This window comes from Protomyctophum parallelum, assembly GCF_964188405.1.
Source record: "Protomyctophum parallelum genome assembly, chromosome: 3".
NCBI classification, from domain to species: Eukaryota; Metazoa; Chordata; class Actinopteri; order Myctophiformes; family Myctophidae; genus Protomyctophum; species Protomyctophum parallelum.
Window position 1 is genome coordinate 11,503,780 of NC_139698.1, and position 17,601 is coordinate 11,521,380.

Below are 17,601 nucleotides of genomic sequence, written 5' to 3' on the forward strand. Positions count from 1 at the left end.
TTGTTAAAAGTATTACTATAATGGATTATTTTAGGAGTTTCTTCTACAGTAAATTGATGAACTACAGCTTGCCAAGAATGTAGCTGCTGTCAGCATGGTGTTTTGATTTGCCGTTTAGATTTAAGGAGATGTATAACGGAGCCATTATGATATCAAAGCACACTGTTCTGTATTAGGGAACATAATATGGAACGTGTGTCTACCAGAGGAATGGTACGTGGAAAATTAGTTTCAACAATAACAGCAACATTTTCCTTAAAAAAATAAGAAGATGGAATTGGGGTTGGGGGCTGCATGGTGGTGGGAAGGGGGTGTTGTAGACTAGAGGGGGCTGGGCAGAAACATAAACCACATGTTTGTCTTGCCCAGAGAGTGATAAAGTCCATCCTTATGAGTCATAGATTAACTCCCACTGTGATTCCATTCCCGAGTGCCATAAACTCCATAACACCTGCACCGACTGACTAGAGCGCATAAACTGGACATTATCACGAAGAGGATTGGAGGCAGATGTTGGCTGAGCATCTGTGCCACTCGGTAATGGCTGGTGGAGCATCTTTGTTATTGATTGTAACGAAGCACATGCTTGGGTTACAGTGTTACTTACAGTGTATGTATATGGTATGTATAATGTCATGGAATGGAACCCCAGTTTGTTATCCATTAGGCCACGGACCCCTATATCGACATGGGTTTTATTATATCTGGGAGCTCAATCTACAGTGCAAAATCCTCCATGTTAATTCTACTCTGTGTCTCTAAGAGTCCATTTGGTTCTGAATTCTCAGTCGTTTAGCTGGGCACCCCTAGAACCCACCCCAAAGACTCCTTGGGTCACCAAGTCACCATGTTGTGAAACAGTGCAGTTTGGCACAACTAAATGAAATAAAACATCAAATTAAACCAATTAGTGAAGAAAACGCAATCGATCCACTTTTGCATTTCTTCACTTTGTCTTTTTGCGCAACGTTTAACTAATTTAAGCTGTCGTCATCATGAACACTAAGACCTTTGTTTTTGGAATCTGTGCTACACTGTAAAACATTTTACAGGAACTCAACCCGTGGAGCAGAGGTCAGCCCATGGCTTGACCGCTGCATTAGGGTCATTCCTGGCAGTTGGTATTCCATACATTAGACTTATTTTGGTCTGTGTGAGGACACAGAGATGTTTAGCCCCGATTACAGGTCTATTCAAGCCATCAAGGTCATTCTCACTTCGAATGGCCATCAACTTGATGGAACGTGGGAAACGACCGAAGCGCGCAAACGTGCACTTCGGTCAGTCACCTTTTTCATTTTCTCAAGGTCTCTCTCACATCAGGGAATCCACATGTGGGATTTGACCTGGTACACGAGACTTATAAGTCAAAATCCACCATAAAGATATTAATAAGGAAGAATTGAACCAACCTGAGTTGTTCTTGGATGGAGTGCAGTGGTGAGAACCGTAAAGAAAGGCAGGGCTAGATGTACCCAGAGTGTTTCCAGATTGACTTGAAATAGACGTCTCTGTCTGTAAAGATGGAGACGAGATGGCACACACAGACAGTGACCATAAAGATCATTATCCGTGCAGTCAGGTGATGTCTTTGTCATTCATGCCATTGTTTCAGTGAACGGGCTGGTCATGTGTTGGTATTTGTCTTAATATTGTGCAATCAATCATCTCGTAAGAGTTCATGGGCTCTTGATCATTTTGAAACAAACCTTCTGGTTTTAAAATGAGACAAAAGACCGAGCAGCATCTTTATCTAGAGACCTATTATCTGATCATGAGCCGACCTCATAACTTCTTATATTGAATATTTTGACCTGCATGTGACTCAGTCTGTTGAATGGCAGCCAGGTCATTAACTTTAAGGGATTTTCTTTTTTCTTTTTCATTCAGCTGAACACCTTTTTCATGTGGGCCTCATTTCGCTGCCACCTTGTTTTAATGAACCAGGTCATTTCCGAAACTGGGCCTGTTTTACCCATTGGCTGCAATACAGACCTCTCCACCCTTATCCCATTTTGAACTGAAGTCGATAAAAAAAAGGCTTCTAAATCCTAATTTCTTTTCTGAAAAACCCATGTTTCTATGTCAGTGGTGCTCAACCTTTTTCATGTCAAGGACCCCCAGAATTATCTGTATTTGGCCGCAGACCCCCATCTGAAAATATGTTGTTCCAGGGACCTCCCAGAAGCCAATATTTTGGCCAAAATGTTCGTTCTTAAATATATATTCAAAGATTTGAATATCTTTCACAACTTTTCAAAAATAGAACATAATGCTTAAAACACCAACAGGGGTTCCCGCCCAAAATGGGTTATACATGATGCAGTAACCACTTTCAACCTGGCGACCCTATTGTCATTGGCATTATAGGCGAAAATAAAAAATCTAAAACAAAAGATCTCACATTGTGTCATGTAGAACAAATATAGATTTATTTTTTGAAGATTTCACGCTATTTTCACCTTGCCTGCTGGGTCTGTGCTGCAGGCCACCCTGTGGTCATAAGACACATTTTGCACACTCGGGGCAGGGCAATAGCAACACAAGTGACATTCTTCAAAAGTTCTTGGCCTGTGGTGACATCTTCCTCGTTATCCACAGTGCTTCTCTGTCTCCCCCACAGGTCAATACACAGTCCAATCCTTTGGGCCCTGTTTGACAGACCTGTAGCGCAACTTAGTGCCTGGTGGTACGTCTTAACTTGCGCCGTGGGGGTGTGACCCAGTGCTATCTCCCGCCAAGATCAACAACGGCAAATCACCGGTGCTAGATGCTATATGGCTATATTATGCACAGTAATCAAACCAATAATCAAACCAATCAATGCCATTTATATGTGCACACTGGGAGTGCATCCAACAATTCCATTTCAAGCTATATCAGTTGATTGAGTTGTAACCGAATCATAATTGATAAACCGAATTAACAGCTATACCTTTTCTGATTACGAACTTTGAATTATAGCAGTCGTTTGGGAATTTCACACAGATGGATGGTGTGAGGACCGAACACAGAGCCACAACTTACATTATAAAACATTGTTGTTCATTAGCCTCACTGGTGATACAAACACAATTGACACAATTGGTTGATTGATTGATTCAGTACTTTATTGAAAATGTATTCAAAAGATCACACTCGTGCGAAGTGAGGGGCACTCTTATCATCGTACTTCCGTGCTCAGCCAATCAGCTGAGCACATTCCGTGCTGAAATGGACAGACAGACATACAGACAGACATACACATACACACAAAGCTGTGCATAGGAGGGGCTAGCGCCCCTCAAAAACACAAGAAAGCCTGAAGGCTTGTTTCCATTGTGGTCCACCGGGAATTGCAGTCACACGCATTGCAGGAACATTTGAATCGCAGTCACGTAATTCAGAAGTGCCAGTGACTAGGTGTACATGTGTTGTGTAGCCGCCTGCCCCCTCGGCAGTGTACAACTATAAACCCTTGCATTTTGCAGATAAGAGGAGCTCCAAGGTCTGTGGGGAAGGCTTAGCACTCTGATCGCAGGACACCATGCCTTCAACGCACAAAGTTGGTGCACAGCACTGTAGCATGAAGAGGCAGACAATCTTAATCCATTTTGGGGCGTGAACCCCTTTTGGTGTTAGCATTATGCTATGCTTTAGCTATTGAAAAATAGCAGTTCTACAAGCTCATAGCGCGCCACCGAGGGGCGCGCTACGAGCTTGTAGGTCTGCTATTTTTGAAAAATCGAAGAACGACTGACATAGAAACATAGCTTTTTCAGAAAACTGTCAGGATGTAGAAGACATTTTTAGAATCTGATCTCAGGTCAGAATGAAAACTGTCAGGATGTAGAAGACATTTTTAGAATCTGATCTCAGGTCAAAATGGGTTAAGCACAAAGCAGTCGCGCATGGGGAAGTTATAACAGCCGGCGCAAGCCGACATAATAAGTAATAGAGGATATAGCAATGGCCACAACGAGCCCTCTGTGTTAATTTTACTCCGTGAGTGTTCAAATGAAACCGAGTGAACTCGTATAAGGGTCCATTTTCTTTCATTTTTACACTCACAGAATTAGAAATGGATACATTGTCTTGTGTTGAGTGAAACCAGATTCCACTGTTATTGCCCTATTTATGGAAGTGGTCACTGTTCCATCTGAGACGCAAAACAACAAGACATTTCATATAGTCGAGTGTATAGTGTATACAATTCTGATTTTATTCATTAATTGTATTGTTTTGTCAAGACGAGTCACGTAGGGTAAACAGTAGTCGGATGCAGCTAGTGGACGTAGTGGTCTAGTAGTGTAAAGCCTCCATGAGCTAATAAGTCTGAAATCAAATGTGTTAGTTCAGACTTTGGCTGCAAAATCATTATAAGCAGCAGGACGGTCCTAAATTGTAAACATGTGCTTATAGTGTGATCAGTTAAAGTAAACTGGAAAAAAAAAATGCAGATCCTAAAACTTGACTATTTCCAGCTGGGAAGGAGGCGGATGCAAGGCCAACATATTTTCTGCTAAATTGGAACAGAAATGTGCCTTCATGTGCTCATTGCTGCTGTGCCCTCATCCATACCCGCCCGCTTTTTTTTTGTTTCCCTTACAGAAATGTTTTGAGCGAAGTGTGACTTCCAGATCTGCGACAAATTAAGTCATACTGGGCTCAGAATGCGGGTGGTTTGATGTTGCTTTTCCATGTACCAACTTTAACAAGCTAGAACAGTGTCGAACCGTTCCAGGGGGCTGGTGAACATTGTGTGGACGGCCCGAGACGTTTACAGCGCGGACTTGGCTCCTCAGCCGGTTACGGCTACGGCGCATAAGCCTAGAGGGTTCCGTGGTTTGAACAGAGATCCAAGGAGCGGTCGGGTCTCAGTTCGATTTGAGGCCAGACTGCTGGTGGTACAGTGTAGCCGCTACAGTATGCTGTGGCACATGTCTGTCTTTGCCTCAGTGCTTCTTCACAATATATTGCTTTCTCTCTCTCTCTCACCTGTGGGTACTGCTGTATACAGTATAGGCACAGAAGGGTGCAACAGTGGGGCGCGCACGCTTATCTGACACACCAAAGGTCCGTCACCCGTCGCTCCCGACATGCGTTGGTCCGACATGCGTTGCGTCGTGCTTGCGGTTAGGGTTAGGTTGTCGGTCTAATGACTGATGGTGTAAAAGTATTGGAATTTGGAAATCCTCAAGTAAAGTACAAATTTCCACCATTGACTGAATGTAATTTTTTTAAACAATGAACAGTATATAGCCAATGGCTAGCTGCCATCATAGTAGTAATGAACAGTATATAGCCAATGGCTAGCTGCCATCATAGTAGTAATGAACAGTATCTAGCCAATGGCTAGCTGCCATCATAGTAGTAACTAGAAAAAGTGCCCTTCCGGGCACAGGTCTCCACCAGGATTTCTTCCTCAGCCTAGTGGGAATATGCTTGCACAGTTTCATCGCAATCGGACGCTGCGTTGAGGAGTTGTGGCGATTTGTACAAAGCGGGCTACTACTGTAGGAGCCAATCGTGGCCAATCAGGATGGAATATGAGAAATCAAACAAACCTGCCTTGATCACATGACTATGGAGATCATGTGTACCGATTTGCGTGAAATTTGGATAAAATCTGAAGGAGTAATAATAGAAAATGTGTTTTACATATGTCGGCCTCCTGGTGGCGCTATAAAGAGCAGATGTGAAAAATTCCAGGCAATGTTTTTTCCTTGGCCTCTAGGGAGTTGGCATACAAAGTTATCCACAGATCCATGCAGTTAGAGGTAAAAACACTTTTCGGCCAGTTATAGCGCCACCTTGAGGCTGAGTTGAAATTGTTGATGTGGCATTTTGTCCTCGGCCTAGTGGGAATGTGGGTGCACAATTTCACGGAAATCACGCGATGTGTTCATGATTTGCAGCATTTTTTTTTAAACTGAGCACTCCTGTGAACTTTGGAAGCCAATCTTAACCAATCAGGATGGAGTGTGAGAAATCTGAAAGACCGGTTTCGTTGAATGGCTCTAGAGAGACTGTGTACCAATCTGCGTGATGTTTGGACAAAATCTGTAGGTGTACTGTGCAAAAACTTGTTTTGCACAAAGCGGCCTCCTGGTGGCGCTATAACAGGCCGTTCTGGAAAGTTTGGGGCAGAGGTTCATCGTTGGCATCCAGGGAGTGTGTGTGCAAAATTTGGCATCGACCGGGTTAACGGTGGCCGAGATTAGCTGTTCACGGACACACGGACGGACACACACACGGACGGACGGACGGACACACGGACGGACGGAGTGCAAAACATACTCTCCCCACATGCCTTCGGCCTGGTGGAGACAATGAACAGTATCTAGCCAATGGCTAGCTGCCATCATAGTAGTAATGAACAGTATCTAGCCAATGGCTAGCTGCCATCATAGTAGTAGTCTGTGTTATTCAATTTACATCCCAGGGGACCTTGGACACATGAAGAGAAATGAAACATAACTCTGTTAGTCTAGATTAGCTAATAAAAGCTCTTGTAGTCGATCCTGTGTTACTTCTTTCGTAGTTTTGTAGTCTCACCGTGAGCCTGTTTGTCTATACCATAGAGTTATAAAGGATAGAGTGAGCCTGTTTGTCTATACCATAGAGTTATAAAGGATAGAGTGAGCCTGTTTGTCTATACCATAGAGTTATAAAGGATAGAGTGAGCCTGTTTGTCTATACCATAGAGTTATAAAGGATAGAGTGCGGACCGGGAGCGACAGCCTCGTCCCTGCTATTAAGGCGTTGCTCAGTGGCTTTGTCTGCTCCTTTTTCCCCGTCAAATAGCCGATCTACAAGCTCACATGTTGTGTTGTGACGTGTCATGAGTATATCTGTATATATCTTGTATCTGCTATTTTCGGCCAGGATAGTGACACTACAGTCCATGAGGTTAAAGTCAGGTGGGATGGGTGACTGTGTTTATCGTAATTTGTTGTTCACCAATAAAACAGTGGTACTACTATAATGGTTAGATTATCGACTGGTGACTGGAAGATCCATCAGAAATGGCAATCAATATATTAGTCAACGTGGAACCAGAACTTAAAATAACCAGCGCAAAAAAATTATAAAGGAAACAATGCATTTAATCCTTACTCCCCCAGGCCATTACTCTGCATTAAGATTTGTTTCGAGTCTGAGAATGTGCTCTTGTTCTAACTGTTAAGTAAGGTTTGAAAAAAACAAAAGAACAAAAAAATTATGTGTAATTTGCCTTTTTATGGTTTCACGTTGCAGAAAGTAGTAATGAGTAATGTGGATGATTTCATGGGGAGTGGTGGCTGGCTGCGTGAGAGGCAGGAGGCTTGGCTTGGCCAGCCAGGGGTTGCAACCTCTGTTTGTGGGGGCTTTTTGGCAACAGTGGCTGACGCCTGTCACGCTTCCTTTGGAATTGTAAAAAAACCTACCTGAGACAGAGAACGGTTCTGCTGGATCTCACTGTGGCTCTAATTGGCCTTGAGCTGCGTTCAAAACAAACCTCCCAGCAACGCCGCCGCCGCTGAATGAAAACTGCCATGCTCCAAACATGAAGTCATACTCCGTTTTATGAGCTCCAGTGTGTTTTGCATGAATGAAAGACCAACACGTCACCTGCGACTGCACCAGGAAGTAATGGGACAAACTCAAATATCGCGTCATGTTTCACCGAATACCTCGATATTGATATGACGATGGACGAGTGACGATTTTACTAAATATTTACACAATGAGTTTGTTTTTATCAGTAATAATAAGTAATGCCTATTTAATAACTACGTCATTTAAATCAAATTATAGCTAGAACAGTCAGGGTCAATTCAGAAAATGACATCACTTTACTCTAGTGTCTAAAGTCTTTAAAAGCAGGATATCACAATACAATTCAAAATACTAGCTGATATCTAATCTCATCATAACGCGCTATTAATATAATATTGATATATTGCCCAGCCCTACCAGGGGTGCTCAGTGAGTGTGTTCTGAACAGGGCGTATCACCTTGCAAAATTAAGTAAGTGGAGAGTATTGCCTAATCTATGTTCCTTCATACATTGGTGTCGCAAAACGAGACTCGCCAATCTATAATCTCACAACGTGCTGCATCCGCGATGCAGAGTGAAGATATAGATAATCTATATTCAGAGTACGGATGATTGATTACCAAAGACCCAGCTGGTCCCAAATCTATGCATTTTTAGAACCACTCTCACAAGCTATAGCTAGAAACTACTGCAAATTCGGCTCGACAGTTTAAGGGTGAGATGTTTCTCGGAAGGCCTCATTATGTGGTTACTACCCGAAAGCAGTGCTTTGTGTGCACCATACCATACGTCCCTATAGAAATGTTGCACATCACTTGGCCTGTAATATCTGTCCTCCATGCTTGTCGGGCCTCTGCACTCAAGAGTGGTTGTAGTGTCTTCTCTGGTGATGTTCAAAGGGGCCCTGGCTTTTGTAAATACAATACTTGCGGCTTAGAGGGATGATTAGTCGGCCGTCAGAAGTGGGGACTGTGGAGATGTTTCGTTTTAAGTAATATTTATTCTGTGGTTGAAACTGTAAACTGTGTTGGTTTATCACGGGTATAGGGAGTGGCACTTTTCTATGGTGTGTACTGTGCACTTATTTTCCCCCTTAAAAAAAAAAAAACATTCATGGTGAACTGTGCTATCCATAATCTTACAATGACCATCTTCTTCTTCTCCATGTTTTTGGCATTTTTGTTTTAACTGAAAAGGCCTGACAAACTGACAAAAAATGACAAAAAGACCTTAACCGCTGCAAGCAGAGAGAGAAAAAGAAAGAAAGCTGGCAAGCATGTGTCAAAGTATGGTTAACATTTGGATGGGTTGGTTTTTGAATGTATCTACTGTTTGTAGTAAAAAAAAAAAGAAGGAAAAAAAAAGCGAATAAGCCAGAGCCGTAACTCAGAACACTGCACTCTATCACTGTGTGTTTAAAGCACAGTTTGGTGCCAAATTAGGTTAAGATGCTGTAATTTGGAGAAATCCCAGAACTTCCGCCAGAACCGACGCACTTTGATCGTGTCCTCTGTAGTGTGACTTAAAATCATGGCTGTGGACGGTGTTTACACATCTGAGCCGCATACTGTTCACTGTTTCTTGGAGAAGTATACACAGTCAAAATCCTTAGCGTTAACTTAACTCTGAGATTGTGAAAATGCAACCGAATGGACCCATTGTAGCCACATTTGTAAACATGGACCACGGTTCATGGCTCATTTATTTAGTCGAGGACCCCATGCTAACACTCTCAAGGACCCCTGCTGGGGGTTCCAGGACCTCCACTGTGAAAATCACTGACTTTTAGAGTAAATGGTTCAAAGTGTGATGTGGGAGAAATTTCGGCTTCTGTTACTCCTTCCTTAATACGTCTCTGCACAAACTGCACTTTCGACTCTCACGCTATAAGAGAGAAGGCTGTTGCAATTGTTTTTCTCCTTACCTTGATTCAAATTGAGCTCATGTTGGATGAGTGTTTTATTGATGACTGACTGAAAGCAGTTGGCAGTTAACAGATTGATGTAGAGAGAGTGCTAGACGTCGTCCCGGTGGTGTAGGACGTGAGTTGGACGGCGCGCTCCTCCAGACATTGTAAATTGTGGCCGCCCCGCTGACATACCTGTGGGCTGAACGTTAAGGAAGGGGAAAAAAGCCCTCCACAGACAGACACGGACAGGCAAGAAGGCAGACACGCACATGTACAACCTGATCCAAATGTCTCCCTAGATCAGCACCAAAAATGCTTCACTCAACCGTAGAGGACTTCCTTCCTTCTCTCTCTCTCTCTCTCTCTCTCTCTCTCTCTCTCTCTCTGTCATATGGTAATTGTCGGATGTGGGATCCGCTGGATCCAAACTGTGCATGCTGCTGTTGGCCTCAATCAGCATATGTGCTGCGAGATACGGCAACCACCAGCAAAACAAAATGTTCAGCAAAGTCAAACAAAGTGCGGACAGCACCAACAGCCAGCCAGGGCTTTTCACTGACTGTTAATCCCACTGCTGACTGATCAGCTAGTGCGCTCAGATGATTGCATGTACAGTATGCATAGTATTTATGTTAGAATGTTAGAATATGATTGAAACTGTCGGAATTGAACTAAAAACACAGTTTGTCAGAGAGAATTCCCTTGATAAAAGCCAAGATCGTGATAGGTGGCATTTCACTGGCTGTAATCCCCTTGTTGATACAGCTATAGTGAGCTGCCTGAAGATGATCACTTGTGTGTACAGTATAGTATTTATGGTAGACTAAACCTCATTGGAGCTGCCGTAATTGAACCAGAAACGGTTTGTAGAGAGAAACCAATGTAACGATGATGATTATTCTTTTGATTATTACCATTTTAATATTTTCCTTTCCTTAACTGGGGAAACAAATGGTAGATTCTTCCCCCAAAATTTGTCAGAGCTGCATTTTACCTATCCTGTCTATTGGAACAGTGTGCAGCTACTATTAGCAGTGCCCAGGGAAGAGTTAAGCAGATGAACTCTAGCGTGTCTATTTTGGGGGTGAACGTTAGGCGGAATTAGCAGATCTGCAATCTCAGAAGTCAGAACGCATCGCAACAAGACCTCTTAGAGATGATATTTTGTGTGGAGGCTGGAGGGAAGAATGGCGTGGGCCTAGTATAGACCCCTGGAGCACTCCGGTCAAGAAAGTAGAGTTTAAGTGGTTAATGGTTTGCCGTCTTGCTCTTTTTTGTTCTTATCAAACAAAAAAAGTAAGAACGCACACCAATAGTGTTGACCACGGGAGACAAACTTGAAAATAGAAAGAGAGGTCGCACAGCTCGTAGTCACGATGCAAAAAATACTGTTTATTGAGTTACCAACAAATTGCCTTCTTCAGGGTATGATTCTATTTTCTTTTTTATTCTTTTGACACAGTGCCAGGAGGAGCTGTAATCGAACCGGGAACCTTTCAATTCCCAAGCGACTGTTCTACCTGAGCCGCTTGCCAACTTTTTACAGTTCTTTGCTTTGGCAAGGTGGTGTTCCATGCACTCTTTTCATTGTTGTGTTAACAGTCGAATTGGGAGAGCGCAGATCCATTTAATGTGATTGTCAGCTTGTCGTAAATATGTAAGAAGTTGTGTATTTTCACTAAGTGGAAAGATAGAAAGATTGACAGTTTGAAGCAGCGGATATATTTGTAGTGAAAGTATAATTACTTTGTGGTGTTTTCTTTGAAACTAAACCCACCAATTTTGTAGATTTTGGGAGCAGCTTCTTGACCAGAAACACGTTTGTTATTAAAAGTTTGATTATTTTATGTATTTCTTAAATGCTCAATCAGTAAGGCAAATGACAGCTCTAAATTCCATGAACTTTAAACACACTTAATTTGAAGTCATGTCATATAGTTAGATTATGCGATTAGTCATTTATCAAGTTTAAAATGTTTTGTGTGGGAGTTGCAGAAGTATAGGGAAAGTCTTTAATATATATAAATAATAATAATTCTCAAACAAACACTACTGTTGCTTAAATCGTGAGTTATCTAAAGGTCATTATCGTGACTTTCTTTGTTTCCTATAGATTTCACTTTTTAGTTCAGTATATTATGGTTACACACAGCATGGCAAGTCTTACTTAACATAATACTTGTAATGCCCACCGTGGAGAATATTTTCTACAGTATTTGATTTGTATATTTTCAGATTATTGTTTTTACAATACATGCTGGCTTGTAGAAATGTCATCACTTGTATTGGTTTATTTGTTTATTTTCAACACAATTGAAAGTCTGAAAAGTACTGCATTAACAAAAACTCGGAAGTCGTGAAGTCTATACATTTAAACTAAAGCTATGATTCCAACAGGGCATCTACAGTATCATTACACTAAGCGCATTGTCTTTCTCCTTGGGGAGGAGTTCATTACATTGAGAGATTTACCTTACTTGGCACAGCTAACATGATTAACGAGAAAAACGTCAATGCTAGACTGACAGTTGAACATTAAATTAAAATCAGTTTTCCATCTAAGAACAGTAGGAAGCCAAAACCGTTAAGAGTTATTTGAGCTTAGTCTCCCAATGTGTCTCTCAGAGTGAGTGATGCTGACTGTAGATGAGCAATCAACAGTGCATGTGATGAATAGACCTGGACCACACTTCCCAGTGCTGGCCATGATGGATGAGGTGTTGCTGTGAGCCTCATCTCTAAAGACCATCAGAGACACATTCTGATTACCACTTAATCTCACTCCATCCACCCCTGCTCCACCAGACTGGGTGGAGTTTGGCAGAGCCATCAGACTGTACTGTACTATACTGTACCTCTCTCTGTAGGCCGGTTCTCTGTATTCCAGCTGAATAAGTACAAAAAAAAAAGAAAATAAATCGGTGAATCCAAGTCAGCCACCGACATCCGCTCGCTGATTTTCGCATGATTACAAACTGATGCTCGCACTGGGCCCACTTAGCGCTTTCTTTTGTCTGAGGCAAATCTGCTCAGAGAAATCTAATACGTGGATCCGTGGCCAATAACACAGGCATGCTCTGCTCTGTCTCCCACGGCTTGTCCAGTTTGCTACACGGTGTTTTATTAAGCGTTGTGGTAGGTCGCCCAGTCGGAGCTGTGCTGTTACCCCCGTCTCCGACTGTGATATTTAAAACTTGGCTCAGATCAATAGAAGTGTCTCTCGTTTTGGAGAGATTGCATGCGCCCAAGGACATTTTCCTGTAAACGGGACGCTAAGGAGTTTACATTAAGAGTCACTTATTGTGGAATGGACTGCCTTTTTTACTGGCTTCTTTGTCTTCCGCAGGCAACTGGAGCTGAGGCCAGAGTCACTGTGGTTTTGGGGGCTTTCATCGGCTGTCTCAACACAATCGTTCAGGGGAGCAGCTCTGACCAGAATTAATGCAATATTCACATTCATAACCAATCAGCGCTCAAACTTTGAGAGGGGAACCAGAGTTTGCATCAATGACAAATTGTTGCAGTGGACATTTCCAATGAATTAGAGAGTATCCCACTGACATATCTATTACGGTTGTTTTGCTTTTACTCGTGTACTCTCGTTGTACTTTCCTTTTCGACTGGTTGGACCCCCTACTTGTTGAACCGACGTTCACCCAGGAGTTCACCCGTGTCCTCATCCTAGGGCCACAGTTAAGGTTGACCACAGTTCTGTCATGCTGTGGTGCTACACAAGGAACACGCTTTAGGCCCACACAACACAAAAAAAAAGAAAGAATCAATTCACCATTTGTATTACGTGTGTGTGTGCACTCTATCCAATCTACGAGGTTTTGTCTACAGTACCAGTTAGATATGGCTGTCGTTGATCAAACTTGGCAGTGGAATATTGTTGACGCGCGGAGGAACGTCACGTCCACGACAATACCTGCAGGGAGTCTCAGCGCTGAATGGAGATGTCGTTATAGCGCCCACACAGAACTCTGAGGAAACAACACAGTCTGGGTATTTGTTCTCCTCAAACTAGTGGCCTCAGAACTCTAGTAACACTCAAGTGTAGCTCAGTGTATATCATTTAACATGGCACCGGGTTTTGCATTTTATTACAGCCCACTAATATTCTTTCCTGTTTTCTCCTCTCTCCTCTCTCTCTGTGTGTGTGTATGTGTGTGTGTGTGTGTGCGTGCGTGTGCGTGTGTGTGTCCTGCAGCTAGTTATGGTGCGTACCCCATGTGTAAGGGCTGTTCGGTGTGCTCCAGGGACAACGGCTGTGTAAACTGCCAGCCCAAGCTCTTCCTGTTCCTGCGGAGGGAGAGGATGAGGCAGTACGGCGAGTGTCTCCACGACTGCCCGTCAGGATACTACGGCATGCGCAGCCCCGACATCAACATGTGCTCCAGTAAGTCTCCCCTTCACGCCAGCCCCGTCGCCCTTGAACCTAACCGCTGTCGTCGCCCCCCTCCCCCCCCCTCCCCGACCCTCCACCCGACCCCCACCCTCTGTCTTCCTACACCACCCCTAACCCCCCACCCACCCCCCGCTCCCCTCCCCCCACACCGCCCCAGTCCCTAGCCTCCTCAACTTCCCCTCTCCCACATCACATGATTTATTGTCTCGTCACATGCTCCTTATCCAGAGGAGATACACATGCCTCAGATTTTTAACGGCTGATCCATTCACACATGAAGCCAGTTCTTGAAAGTGTCTCCTTCCAAGGGGTTAACTCTGGCTCCAAGCAGCTAGGGATCAGTCAGGGGCTGCTATCCATCCATTTTCTAATGGCTAATTCAGGACCGTCGACCAAACGCCCTCAAGCCGTGCCATTCACTCTCTGTAATCTCAAGGCAAATCTGATCAAAGATTAGCATCAGGCCATTAAACTAAATGGGTCATCAAGTGACCACAGGGACTGATGCTGTCGATCCAGGGTTCACCAGGCGGTTTAATTTCTTGGCTTTTGTTTTTTGAAGTGGGGTTGGTCACCTGCCTGGACAGATGATTGACAGCGGCTAGTGTAATTGACCGACCCGACTGACAGATTTAAGCGTTTGGCTGCTGACTAGACTGCCTGACCGGCATTGCTATTCCGTCCTGACACAATGAATAGACTAGATTCATGGGCTGTCTTGGTCAGTGTGTTTTCAACAAACAGTACATTTCATGGAAAAGCTTGTTTTGGTTTCATAACGTGAAACAGACCACACCTCCGGTCACACACTGAATTCGTGTTTTCCGTTTTGAAGACGAGAATAAAAAAGAAAAAGAACAAAGTGTTTTCCTGCACTCTCGTTGAAGAATAACACCCAAAATCCAATTAATGAAACGTCTCGCTCTCCTCTTTATCCTGCGCCCCGATCTCATAACCTTATTTTAACATCGGGTTCGAGCCTGAGAGAGACAGCCTTTATAGGTTTACATGGAGCCTGAGGTGTTGGCTGAGTGTTTCATGTGAAAACAGAGAGGAACTTGAACCCATTGGGTTTCCGTGAGCCAAGCTCCTGACAGACACGCTGAAATGAGGCCCCAGAGGAGAGTGTCAGGACCTTTAGGCCCAATAATCCAGGCACGCAGCAACCAAAGGAAAGAAATAAGTTATGTTCTGCTTACCCAATCACTGCCTAGTCTCCATGCACTGCACATACATCTACTTGGCTCCAGTCAAATATGGCAAGTAGATACCAAGAGAACACACCCTCTCGTAGTAAGCTGCTGGTATCAATGGGTTGCCCCCTTCCAAACACATACTTCCTCTGTGTGCTTGTATACACAATTACACGTTCATGTCCACTCCCCACAATAAAGTCAAAGACACGCGGGCCTGAAGTAATTCCTATTCCTATCTTTGTAAGTCAGGGAAAATTGAAAGAGAAAGACATCTTGTTTGCTGTCTTTTTTTTTAAACATTTTTTACCATTCCCCCCACCGCCTCAACCCGCTGACTCCCTATGCTGCTACACTTTTTGAGTTTAACTACTACTGATGTGTGGCAAGTTAATCTGAATCCCTCTCCGAGCAAGCTGCCCCCAGAACAAAATCTTGCATTGTCACGGAGCATCAGATCTCCGAGAGAGGCTCACTTTGATGTGATCGCCATTTCAGTCATGACTCTCTAATCCAGCTTCCCATTTGACCTTCCTCCTTATAGTTGGGATCTATGTGTCACTTTCACTGAGCAGCTCGTGTCTGTCCCCCTGTAACGGCCTGTTCTTTCAGGTTGCCTCAAAAGCTAATGGTCAGTGAGGGGCAGGGAGAATTTCAATTGTTTGGCTGGAGGCTCAAAAGGCACACCGGTCAGCGGAGGCTCAAAGGCACACCGGCCAGAGGAGGCCAGAGCTCCTGTTTTACAAACAGGCCTGGCTGGAACGTGCCATTATGTCTCTTGTTATCATGAGCTTTAAAAACAGACTCTGAAATCACTTAGGGAGACAGCTGCTTATTATTACACCAGAGTTTGTCTGTGTGATCTTATCTCATTCAAGAATGTTTTGTGGACTCCCTGGGTAAGGAAAACCAGAGCCGGGCAAACAAGAGACTTTTGCGTATACACTCAACCACACTCTCACACTATAGAATCTCAGGACACGTTCCATGCTCTCTAAAAATGATCAACGCCCCATGTGACACGAAGACATGAACACACTTTAACCCATGTGCTGGTGCAACACTGACCAAGTTAACCACTTTCAACCTGGCATTCCTATTTTCGGCATGGCATTAAATGTGACAATGATCAAAACGTGAAAGGTTTTTGTCACATGGCAACACATTGTGAGCTTGTAGATTGTCCCTTTCCTTTTTTCGTCATACAATGAAGTATATTGAGGTCGAGCCAAAGATGCTGTAGACAATGTCGAGTTGGGATCGGTTTTGAATAGAAATCACGCAGTTATGAAACATTTTCCATGAGCACTCTAGTCTACAGTCACAAAACTCTTCACATACAGAATATGTCACACATTCAAATGGGGACCATTGTCACATGGGTCCATTTAGTTAAAATTATACTGTTTGTTGTTCAGGAACTGTGTAGGTTTAAACTCGCACGCGCGCACGCACACACAAAAACACACAAAACACACACACACACACACACACACACACACACACACACACACACACACACACACACACACACACACACACACACACACACGTACTCATAATATAAAGGGCTCTCTTATATCCCTAGATTCCCTGCCCTCATGTGTCCATTTCTTGTCTGAGCCTCCTTTCAGCGGCTCAGGGGTGGTATGATATGAGCCATAGCTCCAGCTGTGTCCATGGAGGATCTTATCAGGCCCCTAGAGCACGACCTTTCATCAGCATCTGTGGGTGTCGTCATTCGTCAACCAACCCACGGCTCCACTCGGGAGGATTCGTAACGGCTGTATGTGAGTTCACGTTCAGCCAAATCTGTCTGAATGTGGCACCGTTGCGCTCTGTCTCGCTTTCTCTACAGCAGTGGTTCCCAAAGTGGGGTCCGGGGACCCCCAGGGGTCCCTGAGGGCTAAATGATAGTATGGAACACACTGAGTGTACACACTCAGAGTTAAATTAACATTGATTGTACAATATAAATTGAGGGTTCCAGAGATAGAAATGCCATTAAACTGGGGGTTCTTGAAATTAAATGGGTTGAGAATCACTGTTAGAGCCGTAAAAATCTTCTCTTATGGTGGTCCCTGGCATATCTTTTTAAATGGGGGATGATGATTCGCTCAGCGCGGCGCTGCAAAATATGACACTAGTGATTTGTATCATCCTATTAATAATTTAGCGGACTGTCTGTCAGTCAGTCAGAGTACTTCCTTAGCATAGAGCAAGACAGCTGCTTGCTTTCTGCGCCATCTCACAACGCCACGACGCACGGACCGCCTCACAACGCCACGACGCACGGACCGCCTCACAACGCCACGACGCACAGACCGCCTCACAACGCCACGACGCACGGACCGCCTCACAACGCCACGACGCACAGACCGCCTCACAACGCCACGACGCACAGACCGCCTCACAACGCCACGACTCACGGACCGCCTCACAACGCCACGACGCACAGACCGCCTCACAACGCCACGACGCACAGACCGCCTCACAACGCCACGACGCACAGACCGCCTCACAACGCCACGACGCACAGACCGCCTCACAACGCCACGACGCACAGACC

General features: G+C 44.1%; 1 protein-coding gene across 1 annotated transcript in view; it reads left to right on the plus strand.

The window, feature by feature from the left end:
• The window catches only part of rspo2 (R-spondin 2), a 66,994-nt gene that overhangs the window by 16,268 nt on the left and 33,125 nt on the right, over positions 1-17,601 (plus strand). Inside the window, exon 3 of the mRNA XM_083760527.1 lies at positions 13,642-13,830. Coding sequence (XP_083616653.1) covers positions 13,642-13,830 — 189 coding nt within the window. The remainder of the gene's footprint in view (positions 1-13,641; positions 13,831-17,601) is intronic.